Raw genomic sequence first — 26,721 nt, 5'->3', positions numbered from 1 at the left:
TGAAATTACGGAGGCTGGGTGAATTTTGATGAAATGAGATGTTGTATGAATACCAACCAGGCATTGTATGACATTATCGTACCCTTCTTCAAGGGACTTTCTGGCATGTTTATCAATAAAATTCTGCCTTATGTTTCACAGGATAATAAAAGGCGGTGTTCTCTTGAGATTGTATGTATTATTCTACTCTCCATTATTCACTATTATGATGCTTTTATGTGTCTTTTCCATGAGATACGACTACATTTGTACATAAATCGTGTTATTGTAATTTGAATTACGTAAGGATTCCAAGTCGTAAAAGGTGGGAAGTCTTCCCTGTTAGTATCATCTCATAATCTCTTGAGACATCAAAGCTTGCAATATTGGATAAAATCCATTACTTTAAATAAATAATATGTTGATATTTTGTTTAAAAACGTAGGATAGTTGTATACACTTTTAGGAACTCATAAGATGTACTCGTATAATATATACTCAAGCAGTCCTTACAATAAACGAAAATATGAAAATAGCATCAAAGGATAGTTAAACAATCAAATATAAGGAAGTTAAGTTTTGATAGCTCAACGAAGATGAAGAATTATATGAGTTTGGGTATTTACATGGCTTATGACTCATCAAAGGCAAGTTAATTGATCACTTTACAAACGTATAACGTTCACCATTTTACCCATGATTGATTGACAGTGACATTTTTTTTTTTATCTCATACATAAAAAATATATCTCATTATGCCTTATGATTGAGTTCACGGGAGTCATTTATAATTGATTCTAGTAAACTTTTATTTAGCAGAGACCCTTTATTTAGATGTATGCATGTTGAAAAACTTGAGATTTAAATATTTATAAAACCAAATTACGAATAAATTATTTTAATTGAACTTGTTTTTTAAAAAGGCCAATAAATAAATAGTTTGTCATATGACCCGTATCATAATTAATTTTGTGATTATCATCCAAATTCGAAATACTTAGTAAATTATCTTTTTAAATCCCTTATTACCATCGTAAAATCATATAAATCTAAATTATGTAACGTTAAAATGTCCGAATAGCGGAGTTTGGTTAGAGATATTCGTGAGAAAGCTCTCCGTTAGCATTTTATATTACCAGGAGATAAGGGGTACTGACGTTAAGTATTTTTTGCTTCTTGAATTTATGAGACGTTTCGGGTGTGAGACTGCTTAGATGGCAAAAGTTATTCTTATTTCAGCCTATTTTGGAAATATTTTAAAGTTACTTGAACTCTACCAAAATTCGTCATGAAAAAATGGAATTTGTTATATGATTTAAATATAAATAACAAAAAAGTTAAATTTATCGCATACTTTTTTACGCATCTTCTCGGCGTTATGTATACGAATAATTCTTGGTTTTATACTACAGAATAAAAGAATTACGAACATTTTTTTTTATTAATCAGCACTTGGATTATCTTTTTTCTATTAATAAGTTATGGTATCTAAATCCAATCGTTAATCATTGAATAAAGCAAGATATATATGATTTGGTCAGGAATGAAATTTAAGATCTTATGCGTACTATATAAAGTCATAATTACATTTGATTAAATATATATTTTACTTTAATTGTTAAAGTCACTTTGTTCATAATTAAAATATAAATGAGTACTTAAATTAAGGCAGCCTACCCTTATAAAGACAACCGAAATACTTTTTCTTTTACAATATTATTAATTTAATCTAAATATGCAAACAAATTCTCATTTTGTTCAACTATAAAGATCATCATTTCGTTTTTATTAATTAATATTATGTTTTATTTTTTTTAATTCCTAGATATCTATATTTTTGTAATGTCAACGAGCGTCTCATTCACGGGTTTTACTAAGTGAGATGATTATAAGAAAATGTGTTTTTAAAGGTAAAAGGTAAAAAAAAAAATAAAACCAACTAATTCAATCAACAAATTTGTTTCCGTACTGAGGGGTTGTGTATGTGCAAATTTGTTGCTGAAAAAGATTTTCATTCATTTTTATTAAATTCATCAATTGATATTGTAAAGTAAATTAACAGTAAATGTAAACAAAATTTAACTACTAATTAATTACAAATGACTTTTTATTCATGTTATGGTACATACTATATATTATTATGAAAATATATTCCTTAACATATGTCTTTTTATACCCTTTGACTCAAAGTAAAAGTCGACTGCAATTAGCTTTTTAAAATAGGACACCATTTGGCATTTTACTCACAAAATTCAGGTCACATTACTCTCCAACTTTTACTTCTGCGGAAAATGTTACACCTAGTAAATATGAATACTGAGTTAATCTGAAAAAAATATTACTGAAAATGCATGCCGGACTTTTGAATTTTTCTTTGTAATTTTAAAAGAATTTTCTAAATATTACTTACTTATTTTAAGAATCGATATTTTTGTCTCACTTAAAACTACTCTAGTTAGTCATACTATTGTTCGTATTGTTTTAAAATATAAATACATTTAAAACAATAATAATAAATCTTGGGTATATAAGTAGACTATATTAAAAGAAAAACAGATGAAAAAAGTGTATGAGCTCAGAGTACGAAAATAAGGAAAAATATTTGGTAGGAAAAAAAATAATAGCTAGGATCCCTAGGGTGAATGCATATTTATGGTAGAGTACAGATAATATTAAGTAATACAATTATGTAAGAATATGTTTAAAAAATAATATTTCTAGTATTAACACTGGGGCCATAGCAAAGCCTACTTTTCAAACCCTCATATGTATTAATTAGCTTATCTATAGAAATCACGCTATTAGAGCAACTTAGGAACAATGCCGCTAAACAATTTCATAAATTCCCAAACTTCTGGGTAGGAATGATAACTGGACCATAAATTCTCTTAATTTGACTTCCCATAAATTTATCCCCATTCCTGAAGGTTTGAGGACATAAAATTAAGCGAGAAATTCCAAGGGGAAACCATGTGTGCAAAATTTATACGAGGTATGCCCATGTGAAAGAATTGATAAATTTGAGATGTGACCCGAGGTAAGCTTCAAGGACGACCTTACCTTAAAATGATTATTGGCAAAGGGGGAAATTACAATCATAATTTGAGAACATAAGTTTTCAGACGCTCTTCAATTAAGTTGATGATCATATTAAATGATGATCATATTAAATCTTTATTGATAATCTCAGTAATATCAACCTATATCAATTATAACTTCATTTTAATACATTTAAAAGTTCTTCATTCCTGGAAATAAAACAAGTTTTAAAAAATCTCTGTCGAATTTGCATTACATATACAATACAGTGGAACCACTTATAACGAGCATAATTCGTTCTAGAATCTTATTCGTTAAGCGAAACACTCGTTAAACGATATATATTTTTTGTTTTAACGACGAAGTTTTTTGAAGTCCCGGCTCACAAATGAATGTCGTGAAAAAGGGACTTGCCCTTTCTTTGTAACTCTAACTTACCGTTAAGGGAACAAATTTTACACTTTTTTTTTGCTCGCTATGCGAATTACTCGTTTTGAGAAGTTCCACTGTACTTTTTTCGTCAAAATATTCTGTAAGTTACGCTTTCATACTTTCTACAATAGTATTTGTTTTAACTGGGATTTTAAATAACGAGTTTTTTTAATTAAAAAAGATTACCTCATCTAAAATGTTTCCTGATCGTTCTTAAGAAATAGTTTGTGAAAAAAATTAAACCTTCAAGTTATTTTATTTTCTATATTGTTGCTTAATCATGAGTGGAATGTTGAATATTGCACAGTGATAAAGTTATCACTTGAACCAGCCAGTGACAGGTCGTCAATCCCAAAAAAGTACCCAGACTTCCATATTCATTATTCATAAATACCTATGTGGAGCATATGGAGTCCACAAACTGGCTTCAGGCTCTTCTGTCAGCTGCCAGCTTCTTTCTGCATCCTCCCAAGCCAGGCCCATAACATGAAGTTCAGAACTGCCAACAAATTGTCAATAATAGATATTCTGCAGGGCGAGATCCCTTGTAAAAGAGACAACCTTGAACAAGGCTCTCCATTTCAATATTAGCAGCTAAAAAACCTCCGCCTCTGTAGTGTAATGGTCAGCACGCTGAGCTACCGTACTGGAGGTCTCGGGCTCGATTCCTAGGGGGGGGATCAAATAAATATGAGTGATTTTTTTCACTCTAATATTTATTCAAAATTACCCTGGACTGGTACCTGAAGCGGAGGGCTGATCACCTTTCCTTCATGTGTTAACGATCAAGATAACACTGCGTTTATATGATGCAGTGCCCTATGCACCATTGGGGTACGGATAAGGGTTTGAAGAAGATAAAGAAGAAAAAACCTCTTCCTCTCTCTACAGATATCAAAAAAACACATTTAAGGGAAGATCCCTTGTAAAAGAGGCAGCTTAAACATGGCTCTCCAGTTTCACAATAGGAGCTAAAAAAACTTCTTCCTCTCTCTACAGATGTCAATAAGCACATTTACTAATTGTTTGTTTGTCCATAGGCGAAAGGCTAATCCAGTACGCCACAGAGAACCTGGTGACTGAGATTCTCATCCACCCTCAGATGAACACGCTGCTGCAGTGCATGCGGAACCTGCTCAGCTCTTTCACTCGCCACCGCCACATCATACACGCCGGATACACGTTCTCCGGGAACGGTTCCTGGATCATGCAGGTAAATTGTTCGGAAATTGTATTTTACCTTCTTCGCCCGACTGCGCTCCTGGTGCTAATAAAACGTAAATTGTTTAAAAAGAGGATTAAAAAAATATTCATTTAATCCAATAAAAAACAATTTGATCATATTGCATTTACTTTCGGAAATTTTCATTTTCCAACAATAATGAATATTGCAATACCTACTTTAAATTCGAGATATTTAATATTCTCAATATTATTAATATTTAAAGAATTTACTTTGTGGTTAGTCATTTTTACGTTTTTATTTTTTTACAAAAATGTTAATAATATTAGTATGTAACCACTCTCGGTTAGTGGTTATATACTAATATTATTAAAAAATTTCTAAAAAAATAATTAAGTTCGAGATATTTATTGGCAATCATTACACCTATCGGGGCGATTTTTAGGTCTGGCTTCTGCATGTGAAATTTTGGTAACTCCTATGTTACTAATAAAAGAAAAAACTGTTTTTCTGATGAAAGTTTTCTTTTGTATAAACTAGGGCAATTTTTCTGATAATCAAAAAAAAATACTGACTAAAAAAATAATCAAGCAATTCAATATTTAAATTTGATTCTGCACATAACCTACCTACATGCTCGTATCATTAATTTTTTTATTTATTCATTATTGTTAAAATACTGGAAGAATCCTGAAAGGAAAACCCCTTGGGAGAGAGAGAACAAATCAATATCCTAAGCTATATCTGATGTAAAAATCACTGATGAAAATTAGTTTTTTTATGTAACATACGTGTTTTGGTATATCAACACACGAAAGTCACATTTCTATTTTCATTTTCATTTTTATCATTTGTGTCCTGTATTATTTAAATTATTTGGTCATATATCGCTCACTCCTTTCAATAACGTCATGAGTCAAAAATCGTACATTTTCAGTTGTGCATGTTTTCGGAATGCCCAGAAAATGTACTATATCCCAGCAAAAGCGGCATATTTTTAACTTAATATTTACCCGCTATAGGGCAGAAAGCGTTGTTTTTGAATTTTGAAGAAAAGGTATTGTTTAATGGTTTTTTTTATATAGGCTAAATATTTTTCAAATGGAGAAAACATCTTCAGGTTTTATCTATAAAGATCTGTTGCACAATTATTTTTAATACATTTTATTATATTCTGGAACTTTAAAAACGATCTCCTGAAAAAACAAGTTTAATTGTTCAATTATTTTTTAAATATGCTAGATACTTTTCAAATGGAGAAAAAATCTTCAGGTTTTACCTAAAAAGATCTGTTGCACAATTATTTTTAATGCATTTTATAATATTCTCAAACGATCTCCTGAAAAATCAAGTTTTTTTGATTTTTGACGTTGTTGAAACGAATGAGCGATATGTACCTACAGTTAAATTATTTGGTCATATATATCTGACATATTCTGGTCCATGGTCATGTTTCGAATAATAAATTACATCAATAAAAAGATAACCGTTTGAAATATTACATGCTCTTCAAATTATAATTTTTTTTTTATTTTGTTGGATCAAAACTTTTTATTTCTCTCACCTTTATGTGAGCTTTTTACTTCTTCGAGCCGACTTTGACTTATCCTGGCAATTTAAACTAACACAAAAAATACAGCCAAATTTATATACACGAGAGCAGTGAAGTTTATTACATTTTTATAGTTTTTTTTGGTAGGTGAGTAAATTTCATTATGGAGTGCGGCATAAAAATGTTGTCCTTCATAAACCATTAAGAGGAGTAGTATGTAATTTTATTAATTTCTTTAAGATGTAAATCCCCTTCTGGGTTCCTGGTACGGTCGTATTTTCAAAAAGGTCACGCGAATTCGAGCTTAATTTTTTTCTTTACTTATTTATGAACGTTTAGGATTTTTATGCGACGGGAAATAATAAATTTATGCGTTTAATATCCGGTACCCTATATATTACGATATTTGGGACTGGAATACGTTTCCGAAAATGGTTTATTAAGAAATTATACAGAAAAAAACGATTTTTACCCCCGTAGTATGGTTACTTGTAGTACGTCAAGCTTTAAAATGATTGTGGAAATATGTATAAAATGTAAATATTTTTTACACTTCAGCACAAACACCGTAAAGATCGTTTTGTTCATGAACTTTTTACGTATCACGAAGTTCAATATTTCTTTTATTTTTTTTAAATGAATTAAGCATAACACAAACGGAGGAAAATCAAGACAGAAATCCACGCTTCTTAAAAAAAATCTCAATTAGTTTTATTAATTGTGTGCAACATTTTGAGTGTGTCCAAATACTTGTTCACAAAATCTGGATTATCTCCAATTACAGGAAATATTTTCATATTATTTTTTGACATCTCATCAAAGATGAAGAAGAATATTGAAGTTAAAGTGATTCAAGAACAAGGTTTCTAAATTGGTTCATATATACAGAACTTCCAAGAATTTGAGTAGTGTGGTTGTTAATAATGGGTAGAATTGGTGAATGTTATACGTGTGTAAAGTGATCACTTAAACCAGCCTAAGACGGTCGTCAACCTCGTAAATGCGTCTGGGCATTTACGAGGCTGACGACCGTCATAGGCTGGTTTGATTTATTGAATCAATTCCATATTCTTTTTTATTAATTGTCATCAAAAAACCGATGGTATTTTTTTTCTCCGTGTAAATATGAATAATAATTATTTTAAAGTTTAAATAAATATGTTAAACGTTGAGTTGGTAAATTGAAAAGGGTAGTTCATATTTGCATTTTTACACTCCGCAATTTACGCCATTTTGTACTAATGAAGCATAAGTCTTAGTGGAAGAATAATAAATGAATTTATTAGATAATAAACTCGCTGCTCAAGCGAAGTAAAAGGTCAAAGTTTGTTCTCCAATTACGTGCGCAAATGAGTAAACCGTGTATCCCACCTTCTATTATAAATGTAGGAAATACGTTCCTGGAAGAGGCTCTCGGTTAATCCACGCCATTAATCGTTTTAACGAAGAAAAGTAAATAATGTAACCTTTCGCGTTCTACTATCCTGGTATCATTAATTAGAATTCCAGATTAAAAATTAACACAGTTAATATATACTTAATAATAATAATAATAAAACCCTTATCCGCATCCCAGTGGTGCATAGGACACTGCTTCATATAAACGCAGTGTTATCTTGATTGTTTACACATGAAGGAAAGGTGATCAGCCCTCCGCTTCAAGTACCTATCCAGAGTAATATTGAATAAATAGTACAGTCAAAAAGACACTTTTATTTATTTGACCCCCCCTGGGAATCGAACCCGGGACCTCCAGAACGGTAGCCGAGCGTGCTGACCATTACACTACGGAGGCGGACAAAAACTTATATATTATACTTAGACAAATATTTAGAAAAAACTTAATCTTGTAACATCTCGCATTCTGCCCTCCCGATGACCCAGAATTAAAATTTAAAAGTGGACACAGTATAATTATTTCGGATTATAGAAAAATCTGTTTTTAATTTCCCAATCCATTCCAATCGTAGTTTTTTTTTTATCAAATTCAATTAAATTTGATAAAAAAAAAATAAAAATAAAAATAAATATATATATATATATATATATATATATATATATATATATATATATATATATATATATATATATATATATATATATATACATATATATATATATATATATATATATATATATATATATATATATATATATATATATATATATATATATATATATATATATATATATATATATATATATATATATATATATATATATATATATATATATATATATATATATATATATATAAATATATATATATATATTCATATATATATATATATATATATATATATATATATATATATATATATATATATATATATATATATATATATATATATATATATATATATTCGTTCATAAGATTCCTGGTTCAATCCCTATCTGGATTAATAAACTAGATATATGAGGTGATAATAATTTTTATTTAAGTTTTTTTTCTGATTTTCATGAAGAAGGTCATTGGCAATTTTTATGGCAAAGACCTCCCTGTTTTTTGCTATCCGAAACAGTTCCCGGTCTAAATACACATTTCGAAGCCAAGACCTTCTGTCAATGCCACATATTTATATTTTATTTTCACCACATCTCAAAGCCAATATTCACCTTTTTTATAATAGTCAACTCAAGGCATACTTTCCTTTATAACGACCAGTTTCGAAATTACCATTCTTTGACTGGACTATTTTTTTTGAGTTTATAGTTTTCGTCAGGTAAACTGAAAACTAAAAGATAATGAACCACCTGATAATTCCAAACCCGGTCTTTGTTCAGTAAAGTTTTAAGTGGTATTACGCAAATAAAAGACGAATGATAAGGAGAAATTTAATATTCAAATCCCTTAAACTTGTTAACTTGGATAAGAAAGTTCCATTTTTTGTATTAATTCTTATTTGGAAGTAATTATTAAGTTCTATTCGATGCCTAATGCTGGGGAAAAGTTTTTAAGAGCTTTCAACTTTTATATTGTTGTTGGCGAGGCAAAATGTTTCATTGAGTATTTCGCTAAACTTGGTACCAATTTTCACAACGTCAAAAATAAAGTAGTAATCATAAAATAGGTAATTCCATATTTTCCTCGTCATTGATTAATTATCTTGAAAATTTAGAAATCCAAAAAAACCTAAATTCTAATAATAATTTATTAAATAATATATTGTTTCAAAAATCTTCACCGTTGCTTTCCATTTTTCCTTTGTTTTCAAACTCCGCCACTTGACTAACCCTTTCCCTTTACTTTCCCCTCTCCTTATTTATAAAAAAAATTATATTTTATATTTTAGTTATTATACAGACCTGAATGATGGAAGTTTAACTTCTGAAACATGTTGTCTATAATAAAACTCAAGTGGTTAAAAATAAGTGTTTTTTTTACAACATTTTGAGTGTGTCCAAATACTTGTTCACAAAATCTGGATTATCTCCAATTACAGGAGTTATTTTCATATTATTTTTTGACATCTCATCAAAGATGAAGAAGAATATGGAAGTCTGGGCATTTACGGGGCTTACGACCGTCATAGGCTGGTTTAAGTGATCACTTTACACACGTGTAACATTCACCAATTCTACCCAATATTGTGGTTGTCAATAATGGGTAGAATTGGTGAATGTTACACGTGTGTAAAGTGATCACTTAAACCAGCCTATGACGGTCGTAAGCCCCGTAAATGCCCAGACTTCCATATTCTTCTTCATCTTTGATGAGATGTCAAAAAATAATATGAAAATAAGTGTTTTCTTTAATTATTGAGTATTTCGTTAAACTTGGTACCAATTTTCACAACGTCATAATAAACACGTCATCATAAAATAGGTACTTCAATATTTTCCAAGTCATTGATTAATTATCTTGAAATTAAGCTTGGAAGTTATTGGTATTGACCTGTTTACTGATCTTTAAACTCATTTCCTTTTGTCAATTACATTTCAAATAGCAAAATTAACTTGACTATTAATAAATTAAGGTCAGAATATTCCAGTTCCTTTTTAATATGGAAAAGGTTGTATGGTAGATATATGTACGTATCTCATAAGGCGTAGTAATATTTGATAAGTAGGAAACGTGTATGTCTGGGCGTCTACGGTATTTGTACCAATCGAAATAACGAAGGATGAAAGCAGACTGGATGCGGTCGAAATGCGATCTTTTAGGCGAATGCGCGGCAAAACGTCTATGATAGATGTTCTAATGGTGAAATGAGGAAAGAATTCAAGGTTGAGATAAGTATTATCGATAAAATTAAGAAAGGTCTGTTGAGAGGGTTTGCACATGTGGAACGTATGAGTGAGGAAAGAACGGTTAAACAAATTTATTAGGCAAATGTAGTAATAAAAGAAACAGAGAAGGACCGAGGAAAACTTGGCATAATCAGGTATGTCAAATACTTGAAAGTGGCCGGGTCAGGAGTCGAAATAATCGGCAGGTATATTTGAGGAAATATATGAATGTGGAAGAGGAAAATAATGTTTGTAAACACAGGGTGGTATGGCTTTCTATGCTCTCTGCCTACCCCTGTGGGGAAACGTCGTGATGGTTAGTTAGTTTTAGTTAGACAATTTAAAACACCCAAGTTTATATTATGAATATTTAGTTTAAACATAACTCGCTAAACATAATATTATGTGACATGTATACATATTACTACAAATAAGGATAAAATAAGAATTTTTTTTTTTAAATACCTGGGATTGGAAATGTATGATGAGATGCCTGAATGTACGAAGAATGAAAAGAGTCTGAAAGAATTTAAAAATAAATGTTTTGTTTACTGTAAGAAGATGTAAATATATGTATATTATTTATAGGATGTAAATTAAGTGTAAATAATCTTATGTACTAAATATAATAGTAGCTAACTAAAGAAATAAATAAAAGTAAAAATAAAATAAAAAATAAAACATAAAAAAAACTCATGACAACTTTGGGTCAAACATGCCACTTAACTTGTTGGTAATATGCCGAGTCGAAGATTCGTTTTATGGTACAATGTAAAAGTATACTTTATCTGCCATTTGCCACCGTCATATTCTGGTCATCTTTTACGATGCTTTTAATATATGTATAATTTGAAGTCAGCCCAATAAAACTCGGACTTATCATAGTATGAAAGTGTGTATTAATTCATGTTTATTTTTTAACATCACAACTGAATGATGTAAACAAGTAAATTATCAAATATCACATGTTGTTAATTTCTAATACGAATAGCGTAAGGATATTTTATACATTGGAGTTGTATTAATCGCCATAAAACGTTTTTATTATTTTTTTTATGCTCTTGGTCTCCAATTATATTGCCTGTCTCTGTATGACTCGCAGACTATACTAGGCCTGACTATAACAGTATAATGTCCGTATAATGTATAATGTTTTCAAGGGATGAAATATTTTCGTTAGCAGACTTCAGAAACGCTTTAAATCCTTGATCCTGTAATCCTATTCATCAAAACAAACTTCTTTTTTAATATTTTGTGTTACATATTAGAATTGCTTTAATATCACTTTCGTTAATTTTTTCAAATGATATAAGATTTTCTATAGCTATACACTTTCTATCATCAATCTTACGATCATGTTTGCCAATGGAAGAATATTCAGTGTAACATAGTGAGGATCGGTGAAAATCACAATTCGTTAATTTTTTCTAGGGATGCCCTACGGTGGCAGACGTATTTTCTATCATCGAATTTACGATTTTATTTGTCAATGGAGAATATTCAGTGTACCATAAAGGACATAGTTGAGTATCGCTATTCATTAATTTTTACATCTATCGCTGGTAAACATCAGGGACACTTTCTATCATCGATCTTATGATCCTATTCACCAATGGAGAATGTTTTATGTTACATAGTGGAAATAGTTGAATAACACAATTCGTTAATTTTTTCCTCTTTTGCCAGTAGACATCATAGGTACGATCCCATTCACCAATGGAGAATATTCAGCGTAACATTGTAAAAATATTTTAATATCACAGTTCGTTAATTTTTTCCTCTTTTGCTGGTAGACATCATACGATCCTATTCACCAATTGAGAACATTCAGTGTAAGAATGTGGAAATATTTGTATATCACAATTCCTTATTTATTCGCAGGATGGAACCCTCTCGCTGGCGGACTTCTGCGACGCCCTACAGGAGAACGAGGTACAGCGCGTGATCCGCGCTTACGAGAACTCCGTTACCATTGACATACACTGCTCTCTGCCCACCACCGAGTGGCAGAAGCTCCCGGACAAGTATTTTGCCAGAAAGTGCCGCATTAGGATCAACCCTCCCGAGGTGCTGGATCCTAAATGCGAAGCCATTGAGAAATTTATTGGTAAATATCTCTTCTAATTCTTCTGTTTAGTGTATGTCTTGTGGCCTGTTTTCAACAGGGTTGAAGGTTGGTTTTTGAGTGTCTGGATGGTTCCATTCTCCTCACATGCACATACCATTGTCTTTTTCGTTGCCTTCCTCATCTTACGACATCTTTGATCTCGCATATTTCTCTTATCATAGTGTTCCTCATATCTCGTAGACTTTTGCTTAAAGTCTTCATTTCTGACACTCTGAGCCCGTTTTTGTTGCAGTCAAAAATACAAATGTATACAAATGTCAAATCGTAATAACTTTATTTTAATGACTTGATGGTGGATTACACAGTCTACAAAGTGATATTACACAATGTGAACGAGTAATGATAAGGAGAGTGTTTTATTACCATACCACACAGTTATCAATGCTTTTAAAATACAAAATATAAAAACGTTTCGATCAACATTACTAGTCTTTTTTTGGTTTGTCAGAAGTATTGTTTTTCAGCAATAAGCCCGCCAATATAGGTTCGTATATCGCTCGCTCCTTTCAAAAACGTCATAAATCAAAAATCATCAATTTCCAGTTGCGCATGTTTTCGGAATGCCCAGAAAATGTACTATATCCCAGAAAAAGCGGCATATTTTTAACTCATTATTTACCCGCTACAGGGCAGAAAGTGTTGTTTTTGCATTTTAAGAAAAGGTTAAGTTTAATTATTTTTTTTTACTAAATATTTTTCAAATGGAGAAAAAACCTTCAAATTTTACCGAAAAAGATATGTTGCACACTAAAAAGTTCAATAAGTGGCTTGATATTTATTTTTAATACATTGCATTTTATTTTTAAACCTTAAAAACGTTCTCCTGAAAACTCTTTGAAAAGTATTTTGATTTATGACGTTCTTGAAAGGAGTGAGCGATATCTTATCTGTACATAAACTTTAAATACATATATAAATAATACTAGCATTATTCTGATTTAAATTTCTATGAGCTACGAGTTTCTGTTTGCCATCCACTAACCTAACTAGACGAATCTACAGTTCTATAGCTCCGCTAACTAAATATCCGCCAGAGCTATGCGCAGCCAGAATCCAGAGCGAGGTGCAATTACCATATGAATGTGAATCATCACCCGCTACTTGCTAAACTCAATTACACTTCGAAATATCAAAATGTTGTAAGACATTGCGAGTCTCTCAATTTCGAGTCAAATTAAATCCGGATTTAAACTCATTTTTTTTATTTTTTGAATATTGAAAGCATTAACTTTGTGGATCATAGTGATTTATTATTTTGAGTAATGAAAACACTTTTTAATCCACTCACATTTTTATTAACAACCAACTAGTTTCGTTCATTTCACATTAGAATAAAGGAACATATGAGATGTCTTAACAATAACAATTTTTCGGAATTCGCGGACCACATCTTGTCAAATAATCATTCAATGATACTTCGTTTTTTACCACTTGAGTTTTATTAGACTACATGTTTCAGAAGTTAAACTTCCATCATTCAGGTCTGTATAATAACAGTATAATGTTATTATACAGACCTGAATGATGGAAGTTTAACTTCTGAAACATGTAGTCTAATAAAACTCAAATGGTAAAAAACGAAGTGTTTTCTTTAATCATTGTAACATGTCTTACCACAAAGTTAATGCCGAAACAATAAATAAAATAATCATTCATTCAATTTTGAAGATGGGATAGAAATTTTACATTTTAATAATAGAACTAGTCAAATTAATAATTTGGAAGTTTTAGAAATAAAAAAATTAAATATAAATATATTAAAACAGAAATTAAATACAAGTCTTTTTGTTCCTCAAAATAATATTTTTTTAATATAAGCTTTTTATTGAGCAGAAACACTTTTATTTAATTTTTTGTTTATTTTTTTTTACTATTAGTACTCGACCACGACAAAGCTGTGGCTTATTAGTCAAGTTTTTTCTCATTTTTTTGCACCCTGCTCATATATACAAGGTAAATCCACGGATAAGGGATTCTCACACATTTACTGTAGTGCTTTCAAAGATGCATTGTGTTGAAAAAAAATAAGAATAGTTAAATTAAAAAGAAATGTCATTAGTCAGAAAGCACACATTTCTAGTGAACGATGAAAATTTAATTCATTGATTCGGCAGTCACTTCGTGGTAATATCTATCCATTTTTAATTTAAGATTCACTGTGTACACTATACGTTGTTTGTAAATGATGCAGAATGCATTGAAACACCTCGGCTGTCCAAATTTAAAACACAGTAAGGGACATTTTTTTGTAGTACGTTTTTTTTGCATTTTTGGACTTAGTAGATTCTACTTGATCCAAAAATGCAAAAAAAAACGTACTACGAAAAAATGTCCCTTACTGTGTTTTAAATTTGGTTAGCCGACCTGCCACAATAGATTTTAAGAAATAGTATAAATTAATTTATAAAAATATAATGCAATCGAAAATATTGAAAAAGTGACAGTAGCTGTCAAAAAATATGCTGTCCACCATGAGCAAAGATTAGTATAGAGCGTGTTGCTATTAATTTCAACAAATAACGCTGACATTGCAATCAAAAAACCTGTTTCATAAAAAAAACAGCACCAAACAATCACCTTATCAAATTATCATCCGATTGCTTTAAACATTATACCTTCGATAGGTGTTTTTAAATGTGATGGATTAAAAGTTTTTTTGTCTCAATGGCACCGCCATCTGTTGGGTGAAATAGCAATACACGCAATACTAAACATTGCCAATGCGGATGGTGTTCTTGTCACTGCTAAAATACTCATATTGTATAACTCACAAACATTGTGAAATTTAAAAATTAGCCGTGTGTGCTATCTCTTTTCACTTTTTTTCCATTCAACCAGACTAAGCCACAACAACGCGTGCTCAAGAACATCCTTTAACAAATAAAACTACATTGTCAACAACATTGAAAAAAACCACAAAGGAAATATTCAATATTTGTCCTCATTCAGTTTTCTTTTGAATGCCGATCTTGATAATATTCTGTAACCATTTTATCACATCTTTATCGCTTTTATATGCTGGAGGATTGGGAAAACCAACGAAAGTTCAGCAAAAGGGTATTGGATTTACTCATAAAAAGTCTTTATGGCTACTTGAAAATGTGTACCACGCAAACATTCAGTACTCAGCGATAAATTACTGAATACTTACTTTCTTAAAAAATTATTTCATTTGATTACAAAAGTTTTTTTTTATAATTATTATTCATTTTCTAAACATTTCTACTTACAATCTTAAAATTTATACGCCGTTCTCTCCAATAAAGAGACTGAGCTCTTGTGCTTGGAGAGGGACTTATACTTGTAAGTTATGTTTGTTGGTAATACAAATTGGTTATTTGGCCAGTAATCCGATGAATATCTCTACATCTTTGTATATTCATTCAAAACATGTTCAGTGACTCTGAGAATGGTAAACCAGAGTATTGTACACATCACCCTCTTCCCAATTATTGACACTACTGATTTGAAATGTGGACATTATCTGATACTGAGCACATATTTAAATTTGTATATCCCATCCTCATGTGCCTGCATTAACAACGACTATAGAAAAATTTGTTTTCTTGTTGAGATGTAGACTGCTTTTATAGTGTTTTTTTCCTGACTACGTAAAACTTTTTTTAATGAATGTAATACACCATATTTTTAGCTTTTTACATACCGATGTTAAAAATATGTTATTTTAATAATGATAATTCGCATGTCAATTTCTATATTATAAATTGTCCAAGGTGACAATATCTGGCATGAATAGTTAAGTTTAAACTTAACCAATATTTTTAATGTGACAATAACCGGGGTGTTTACCTTTCTAACGTTTGTTTTATAATTAATTTATTATTTTATTTTTTAAATTAAACTTTTATTTTGCTGTACATGTACTAATATTATTGCTAACGAAGCCCTTTTCGCTTTGGAGATATTCTAAACATAATGAATATTTTTTACAAGCGCAGTTTTACAATGTTAAAGCACTTCATTACATAGTAACTTACCCAAATAAACTCCTCGCTCTTTTGTGCTCCTGGTACAGCGGATTCCTTTTCACCCGGTCTGCATACGGCTGAACGTGACTTAAAATGGTTTATTCCTTTTGTTACAGCTTACGTCGAGCCCTACCTAGTGCCCGCAAGCATTGAACAGTTGCTCGAGTCGAGTGACATAGTGGGCAATATCCGATTTAGCCACCCCACACTGTACGTTTTCCCGGGCGGGCAGGGAGATGCCGCCCTATTCGGAATCAATGGATTCAATATGTTAGGTAAGTAACCTATGTGCTACCTACTAACTTATGTATCCCTGGTATTAATTAACTGAAACATAATAGAACTGTTTGGTAGGTACTCACTCCAATTATTAATAAGGTTTACTTACGTAAATTGCATATCCGTAGAGTCGCTCTTTTGTCCCATGTACTCCTGGTAGTGAGGGGTATGGATTTTAGGGATTTATTAAAGCAAATCTTTAAATGATGATTTAACTTACAGAAAACGTACTCTTTTTTCGATATAATTAAAAGAAGTATTTGCAAGAATTGAATTCAAAGCTTTACTTATTTTAAATTAAGTATTGTGTGTTTTACGTCAAATATAATAATAAATTTACGAATAACTTTACGAATATCAGTTAGTAACAACACACGAAAAGAACAAATTCAGTAAAAATGATATTATATGTATAAAAATATATGTTTATATGTATACATGTATGAATAATTACATAAACTATATAATTTTGATATTATAAGGGTCTTAACGTGCTATAAAACATTTGTCGTTCTTTTTTACAAAGAAGATGAAAGTCTGAGCATCCCATGGCTTACGACCTGACATTCGTCTGGCTTAAGCGATCACTTAATACACTCCACTTTATATAATATAATGCCAGGTCATAAGCCCAGGGATTCTCAGACTTCTATCTTCTTTCATAAAAAGAACGATAGATGTTTCTCATTAAGTTGAGAAACCTTCAAATTGGACAAGAGTGAATAATACAGTGTCTGATATAATAAATATAATTTTTTTACTATGTAATTTTGACCTTAGTGTAAAAAATATTATTCAGTAACAATTACTTAGCTTTTTCTAAATGTAATGAAATTTTATTCATTACATCGCATCGCAATCGCCAAACAAAATAGTTTGAAAGAACGTGAATCAAGTGAAAATTGGATTTACAATCTAAAAAATCTAAGAAAAATAAAATAAAATGGATGTTGCGCATCGTTAATCTAAATCCACATCTAAATGTTAAGATAAGGTTTCACTTCGAGCACAAGTGGAAGGTCAGTTCAGCGAATGTAGACCATTATTGAACCAGTCGACTGTGAAGTGGAAACATATTATCCGTTGTCGTAGCGGGTGCAGGATTAAATGGAAAAAGTTTTTAGGGGTTTGCCCGTATAAAACGATTAGTTTGGGCAGTTTTTAAAAGGGATAATGGTTTTGTGGTGGTATATTAAATATGGTGTAAAAAAAAAATTAAAAAATTGATGACATATTTTTTTTCTTCATTACTTATGTATGAAAAAAATGGAATTTTATGTATCATTCAAGTAAATCTCATGCTTTTTTTACCCGGATATTCTATTTTTTAAGACTAGTTTACTATTTTTTAAATATATATATATATATATATATATATATATATATATATATATATATATATATATATATATATATATATATATATATATATATATATATATATATATATATATATATATATATTTATATATATATATATATATATATATATATATATATATATAAATATATATATATATATATATATATATATATATATATATATATATATATATATATATATATATATATATATATATATATATATATATATATATATATATATATATATATATATATATATATATATATATATATATATATATATATATATATATATATATATATATATATATATATATATATATATATATATATATATATATATATATATATAATAAATATATATATATATATATAAATATATATAAATATATATTTATATATATATATATATATATATATATATATATATATATATATATATATTTGACTTTAGCCTATTATATGCATAAAACTAAAGGTTTCCGATTTTATTATTTTATGGTCTAGGGCCTCCTTGTCAAAATTTCAAGTGCCACCAGTTTGTATATTCATTTGTTGATGAGAACATTTGTAGTTCTCGAAACTAGTTGTGTTAACATTAATAAAGTTTCTTATTTTATTTAAATTATCTTATTATTCCACAATGTTAACGTCAAAATAATAAATAATACAATTACATAGCAGAACAAAGTTGAGCAAAAAATAATTTTCAGATAAGGATTATGTTAGATTAATGATAAATTCATGTTTTCCGACGATTATATATTAAATTATCATTCTAATTATCTCATGTCATTTATTGATTCGGCAGTCACTTTGTGGTGATAGTTATCAACTTAAATTTAAAAAAATATTGTTTAAAACTACCCAATTGATTAAGATTCTAGCACTAAGGGTTTATTATATAGAGGTTGATTGTATGTCATGTATGTCAAAGTCATCAAAATCTACCTTCGTAGTGGAAATTAGATTATAAAGGGATATGTATACCAAGATCCCAAAATGGCGACAATATCCTCTCACCTTCTCCTCATTATTTTTAAGTCCTGGTGCTATTTTAATTACGTCCTTAGGATGAGATGATTAAAGGGTACTCCCAGGAGATGATGAGGTCGCTTGAATCACGAGGCGGTTCGTGAAGTATTACGTAAATTTATCTCAACACCAGCAAAACGAAAACTTCGTTTGAAAACTAGGATCATGATGACGCTGCTGTAACCTCTCGTTTTAAATTTACGGTATATCAAGAATATAAAGGAATTACTCTTGACTCATAAGAAACAAACGTTTTTAGTAATAGTTTATTACCTATTTCCTTTTATTACCATACCACAAATTATCAATGCTTTTAATAAACAAAATATAATTATTTACTTTTATAATTACATTTATTGTCTTGTGATATAGACACAAAGACCGTATTGCAAAATATTATATATTTAATATGGTATAAAGTATCCATGATATTTTTTTTACTTATATATATATATACATATATTTTATAAAAAGAGCCATAACATATAAGAGTACAACATGAACACGTGTACCTACTGTGTAAAATGAAAATAAAACTTAATAAAATTCATTACTGTGTGACCTTTTAAACCTAAAGAATGTTACCATTACTTTTAAGATGATAAAAGTTTTTGATTGTCTTATTTATTCACGTTTTATTTATATGTAGTAGTTTTTCGAATGATTAGTAAATACATACGTCACTCGTAGAACAGTTTAGTTATCCAGGGTTAACGTAGATTTTTTAAATTCTCATTTCAAACTTTTGTTTTATAAATTTTCATCTTTATATAACTTTATTTCGTACACTTAAAATTTTATTTTCTCTATTTAACATTTTCATTTTTCGATATAAATTACTTATGTTTTACGATTTGTATTATTAAATGAATAATTATTTTCTAATGTACCTTTGGATATATTTACTTATCAAGTTATAATGATGAATGCTTGATATTCTAAATACGCAAAATATATATTAAATCCTGTCTCTGAGACGAAGATTTGAGACAGCCATTATTATGTGATTGAAACATTCTTCCACTTTATTCGAATTTCAGATAGTTATATAAAACTGTTATTCATTTACTTAAGTTTAAAAAAATCATGTAAAGAGTAAAAATTAAGATAACATATCATCCAAAATGTTTTCTATTTCCAATAGTTTTCCCTATAGTGAAATATTTTTCCATCTCCAATAATTGGATGTGAAACTAGTAAGAAGTTTTCTCGTTTTTCTTAGAAAAATTTTGGTATCTCATCTTCAATATTATGATGGAACAAGCGAGTTTTCCGTTACATACATGAACTCTCTATACTTTAATATCGCGTAGAAGTTTCATACGAACACCATAGGAGTTTTAAGCTTTTCTGAATTATAACGTACACGCTACCTTTGCAGCATCTCGAGTTAGAAGGATTGAACAAAGACATCTTGTAAAAAACATTTCTATCTAGTAATATTAGTGTATTTAAAAAGTATACAAATTAATATTCGACGACAATACTACAACTACTGCAAAGATAACTAATTTCTCATAAAATCGATATTTGCGTCGCCTGCTTTCAAAATCCGCCAGATCCAGATTTTACGAAAAATGCAAAATTCTCCGGGTAACATTTATGTTTCAAAGATTTGTCTATCTTTAGATTAAAAATTATGAAATAGAGAATTTTTAAAAAAAAAAAATCAGTATTAAAAAAAAACACGAGACACAAACCGATAATGACGTCATCTTAATTTTTGACCTATCCCCGCTCTCTGATTGGCCGATATAGGTCAGAAGGCATGTTTCATGAATATAGCGGAATTTGAAATACAACGTTATTAAATATTTTTTAGCTGGATTTTCAAGTATATAAATATTTTAAACAATAAAACCCACAATTGGCGTTCAGATCTTTAAATCTTATAAAATTGGATCTGCCGGATTTTGAAAGTAGGTGAAACATTTATCCTTTGAAAAGGTCTTTTAAAATAAAAATTTATATGTTTATCGAGATGAATCTTTTAATTTCTTATGTAATATTTAACAACCACATTTTAGGATGCCATGGTTAATGGCTATCGTCGTGGACCCATTCCCAGAATTTCTAGGTTCTAATTTACTTTGGCGATACTTAATTCCTTTATTCTTTAGCGGGCCTCAAACTCCATAAAAATTATCGTTGTATATAATAACAGCACAATTAATTATGTTTATTAAAAGAAAAGAATAATAAATGATAAGAAGAATAATATAAATATATTCATTCGAACCCTTATCCGCACCCCAATAGTGCATAGGGCACTGTATCATATAAACGCAGTGTTATCTTCATCATTAACACACGAAGGAAAGGTGATCAGCCCTCCGCTTCGAGTACCAGTCCAGGGTAATATTGAATAAATATTTGAGTGAAAAAAATCACTTTTATTTATTTGACCCCCCTCTGAGAATCGAACCCGGGACCTCCAGAACGGTAGCCGAGCACGCTGACCATTACACTACGGAGGCGGACAAAAATAAATATAATTTTTTTTTTTTAATATTATCAATGATTGACTGACTGTCTGATGACACAAACACAAAGAAAAACAAAATGTTTTTCTTTGTGTTTAAGGTTTTTTTTCTACTTTCTAAATAGCGTTTTTAGTATTCGATAACAGTGTATGTACTTTTTTAGTAATACTTCGTACCTATTGTATTTCCTTTGAGTTTCACATTAAGTATCTGTGTTCAAAAAAAATAAAAACGGATGAAAAAATTACTGAAAAATTAAAATTATCTTAAATTTAACAATGGAAGGACTTCAATATATCAGTTACGAGTAAATTCTGTTGACCTTCAAAAAATTATTGATCTATTTAAAATAAAGTGATACAAAGGTCACTCCTTACAAAGATTCATCTTTCTTTCGCTTTATTTCTTCTACACTTAATGTTCTATTATATTGCGAGGCTGGCAAATACGAGTAGTTTTGAAAACTTAGAGAAGCCAGAGAAAGAAAACATACGAGTATAATGGAAAGAGATATAGAGAATGTAAACACTTTAGAGAATCTCTCCACTCTTTCAACTCCCTGGAGTAGTATTATTTGTGTTATTTAGGTTTCAGAACTCTGAAGGACTTCGGTGAAAAACCTTTTTCAGAAAATATACGAAGTACGAAGATGAATATAGCCTGTAGAAAATTGTACCTAATGACAAAAGTAGACTAAAGATTGATATACTCTTAGATATTTAGAAATTTACTCAGATTAAAACCTGATTTTGTGAAAAATACATTTGAGTTGTAAAATATGTATTCAATGCTAATATTATAATATTATTATATTATTAATAATGTTTGTCAAGGAAGTACTGATTCACTTCTGGAATAAAATGGAAAAGGTAAGAACGCAACAAACTATTCGAACCCGGGCAGCATTAAATAAAAACTATATTGGCCCAGCCGTTAAAACAAGTTTTGCTCAAAAAAAATTTTCATTCCTTGCTCCAAAAATATTTAATTTGCTGCCCGTAACCATTAAGATTTCCAGGAGTGATCAGGTCTTTAAGAACAGTGTCCGCCGATGGTTGCTTAGCATTGGAAGGGACAAGGTAGAAAGTGAATTAATTAAAGTCCAGGTGTAATTATCATATTGAAAAACCTTTAAACAATAAATTATTTTTGTATCTCCTGTATGTTATGTTTATAATCTAATAGTTAAAAAAATATTATTAAAAAATAAAAAATAAAAAAAAATATAAATTTTGTATTACCATGTTAGTATTCGGCTCAACACAGGCCATGCCTAAAGAGCCGTAATACGTATAATAAATGTATATATGAAATGAATATGTATATTGAATGTATCTATGTATTATGAAAATAAAATAAATAAATAAATAAATTATATAAAAATGATTTTAAGTAATCAGGAATTTTAGCTTGTAAAATTGTTACGTTTTGGTGCGATTTCATGATTTCATTTGATTTAATACGGGATTGAGGACCTCCACATTTGTTTATTTAAAAACAAACAATTCAGCGGTCAATACTCATATGATCCAAATCAGCACTGTCATGAAGTTACACCGCGTCTCTTGTGAATTACGAATAACTGATTTAGGGGAGACTACCCTTATATAGCTGATGATAAGCAAAGCGATTTATTAGTATGTATGTGACCGAACTTGTTAAGATATTAGAAAGATCAAATGACAAGTCCCTTGATAAATTTTAAGAAGAGTTGGTAAGAGTGTAAAAAGCAGACGGCAGGGCTATCATAATTATGATGATGAATTTCTTGGTTAAAAATCGCTTAGGTGCTGATAATGAAACTTAATTTTTCCTGCAGCATCCTACAAATAGTGATCTCATTTCAAAATACGTTTTCTGTTCTCCTATTACAGTCGGTGATAGGGCCATTACAATCATGATTTTTCCTACAGCTTCCTACAAAACAACGATCTCATTTCAAAATAGGTTTTCTGGTGTCTTGTTACAGTCGATGGCAAGGCCATTACAACTATAGTGATAAATTTCTCTGTTAAAAATCGGTTAGGTGTTACTAATGAAACTGATTTTTTTCCTACAGCTTCCTACAAAACAGTGATCTCATTTCAAATGCATGCATGTTTTCTGTTATCCTGTTACAGTCGACGGCGGTTTCACCCGCAAAGCCTGCTTTTGGGACTTCGTGCGTCACCTGGACAGAGTCGACGCCGTACTTCTGACCAGATTGAACAACTGCTCCGGACGCGGTCTGAGCTCGGTCATAAGCCGCAAGCGCGATGCGCCGGTGTACCCACAGTTGGGACACTTCTTCTGCAATTTGCAGGTAAAGTAACTTTTCAAAGCATGCGCTCCTGGTAATACAAAATTTTCGGGCTGTGGTTCTGTAGTTAGTATTGCGGACGCTTGAGTCAAAGTTTCTGGGTTCAAACCCACTCTACCTTAATTTGATGCCTATTTTTATTAATAAGCTGCTTAGGCTCACAGAAATAGTATATGTCAAAAAAAAAACAAAAAAATATAAACATACGTGTATAAATAAGAAAAGAATACAAGGCCGAGACAAGCATTTTCGACAAAATTAAGAAAGGTGTGTTGAGATGGTTTGGGCATGTGGATCGAATGAGTGCAGAAAGTATAGTTAAACAAATCTATGAGGCGAATGTAGTTGGTAATAGAAGCAGCTCAAGACCAAAGAAATCAAATATTAATACATACTTGAAAGTCTGAGTCGAAATAATCGGCACGTTTGTATGAGGAGATGCGAGAATGTGGAAGTGGATTATGTGCAAAAACAGATCGGTGTGGCCTTATATTCTCTCTGCCTACCCCTGCGGGGAACCGGCGTGATGGTTAGTTAATTAGTTTTTCTTAGATAATGAATTTATTATTCTTCTGATCGGATAAAACATCTACCAAAATTTTTTTTAAAATAATGACTACAAATAAAAATCTACGAGCGAAAGCTTAACTGGCAGTACACAATGGAGTCCTGGTACCAATTCTAATTTGCTATTTTGAATATTGAAAGTATTAACTTTGTGAATCATATTGATATATTATTTTGAGAAATAAAAAGACTTTGTTTGTCTAATTTGCTCACTACCCCTTGATGGATCAGGACCCACGGTTTGAGAAGCACAGAGTATCGCGTTATTGATTATGTTTTTTTTTTTAATACTTAAACCTGATCATGTTCAATGGTGATCAGAATGCGTAAATTATACGCAAATACCTTCATCCAATGACTGACGATATGTAATTCAAACCCTTTTATTTTGCAATTACCATATACAAGTTTTCAGGGCAGCTCAAATAACCTTATATAAAATAATAATAATAAAATAAAATAAATATTATTAATCTCATTTATTTTTTGACATCTCAACCTAGATGAAGAAGAATATGGAAGTCTGGGCATTTACGGGGCCTACGACCGTCATAGGCTGGTTTCAGTGACCACTTTACACACGTGTAACATTCAACAAATCTACCCATGATTGACAACCACATTACTCTAATTCTTGGAACTTCTACATATATATAATATATTGTTCAAATTCGAATAGTGTTTGAATTCACTAGAATTTCACTAGAGACATCTATGGTGAGATGAAAGGAGCTTTTTTACTGAGCAGAAACTCTTTAATTTGTTTGTGAGGTCCGAATTCTGGATGATCCGAATCCTCAATGTAACATACACGAGAAACGCTAGAAAATATCCTTTTCATTTTTATTTTACCTTATAATTCAACCAGTTAATTTATTTTCAATATTTTGAATATTTGGACACACTCAAAATCTAAATCTCATTTAGACCATTTTATTTAATTGGATTTTTAAAATAAAATTCAACCTAGATAGGAAATATATATTTTTTTAAATAAGAACATCCATGACGGTTACCTGTATTTACAAATTTAAACTAGAACTAATATAACAATTATAATAGAATTGTTCTCTAAAATTTCTAAAGCCTTACCCATACTTAGTAAACGATTAAAAAAATATCACTTTTTTCGTTTTTGTAAACATTTTTAATTCCGTTTAATTTATATTATAGATTCGTACAATTTGCTATGGAATGATACAGGATGAAAAGAGAGCGAAAATGCTTAAATTGTTTTAAAACTGTTTTTAAATATTTTAAAAGTAAATATAATAAAATTAATAGGGAATTTATATTCTCTTTAAATTCCAGATGGAACCCGATATCCTTGTTGTTTTGTAATCGAGAAATATGTGGTATATGAAACCGTTTCAGAAGCGGTCAGAAAGTCGTACTGTGAAGACGTGAAGTGTTCAATTTATATATTTTTAAATTCATACATCAAAAATAGTTTTTTTTTTTTAATTAATTTAATTTACAATTCGCTTCCAAAATGTGATTTTTTTTAATTTGTGTTTAAGAAATTTTTGTTTCATTAATTGATTCGGCAGTCACTTTGTGGTAATATCTATCCATTTTTTATTAAATTTTTACTTGATAAATACCGGTATTTGATAAAATCTATTGTGACGAGTGTTTCGATATATTTCGACTAAGTATTTCAAATACATACTTGAAAGTGGTCAGGTCAGGAATCGGAATTATAGCAATGTATGTATGAGAAGATATATGGAAGAGACGAAGATTGTTTGCAAATTTGACACATCGATGTGGCGTTCTATTCTCTCTGATTACTTCTGCGGGAAGCGGCGAAACGCTTAATTATTTTTGGCAATTTATTTCTATCGACTATTATTTGAAACATTTAATCGATTTTTTCGCTTGTTAATCTTAATTCCAGGAACGAAGAAATCAATTGAGCTCCGACGGGGAGTCGAGCCGGGACCCTCTCCTCGTGAGCCTTCTACAGGAAGGCCACGATATGATGGCGAATTTGAGAGGGATCAACCTGAAGCCTCAACCCTGCTATAGAGATTCCGAACCAATCAACCTCTATCACAAAGTTGGACATGGTAAGACACTAATATTTATTGAATGTTTTTCGCAAATAATTTGTGGCACATTTTATGAACTTTATAAAATGAAACAACTTTTTATTATT

At 30.1% G+C, this 26,721-nt stretch overlaps 1 protein-coding gene across 1 annotated transcript in view; it reads left to right on the top strand.

The window, feature by feature from the left end:
• Positions 1 to 26,721, top strand: part of LOC148309617 (uncharacterized) — a 166,766-nt gene that overhangs the window by 112,583 nt on the left and 27,462 nt on the right. Inside the window, exons 3-7 of the mRNA XM_088259739.1 lie at positions 4,491 to 4,663; positions 12,297 to 12,522; positions 16,649 to 16,807; positions 23,815 to 23,996; positions 26,461 to 26,632. Of these exons, the coding sequence (XP_088115865.1) occupies positions 4,491 to 4,663; positions 12,297 to 12,522; positions 16,649 to 16,807; positions 23,815 to 23,996; positions 26,461 to 26,632 (912 nt within the window). The remainder of the gene's footprint in view (positions 1 to 4,490; positions 4,664 to 12,296; positions 12,523 to 16,648; positions 16,808 to 23,814; positions 23,997 to 26,460; positions 26,633 to 26,721) is intronic.

The sequence above is a fragment of the Brachycentrus maculatus genome, unplaced genomic scaffold (assembly GCF_059751285.1).
Source record: "Brachycentrus maculatus isolate JH-2025_06_01 unplaced genomic scaffold, ASM5975128v1 h1tg000119l, whole genome shotgun sequence".
Classification (NCBI taxonomy): Eukaryota; Metazoa; Arthropoda; class Insecta; order Trichoptera; family Brachycentridae; genus Brachycentrus; species Brachycentrus maculatus.
This window is presented reverse-complemented; position numbering and strand designations above follow the sequence as displayed.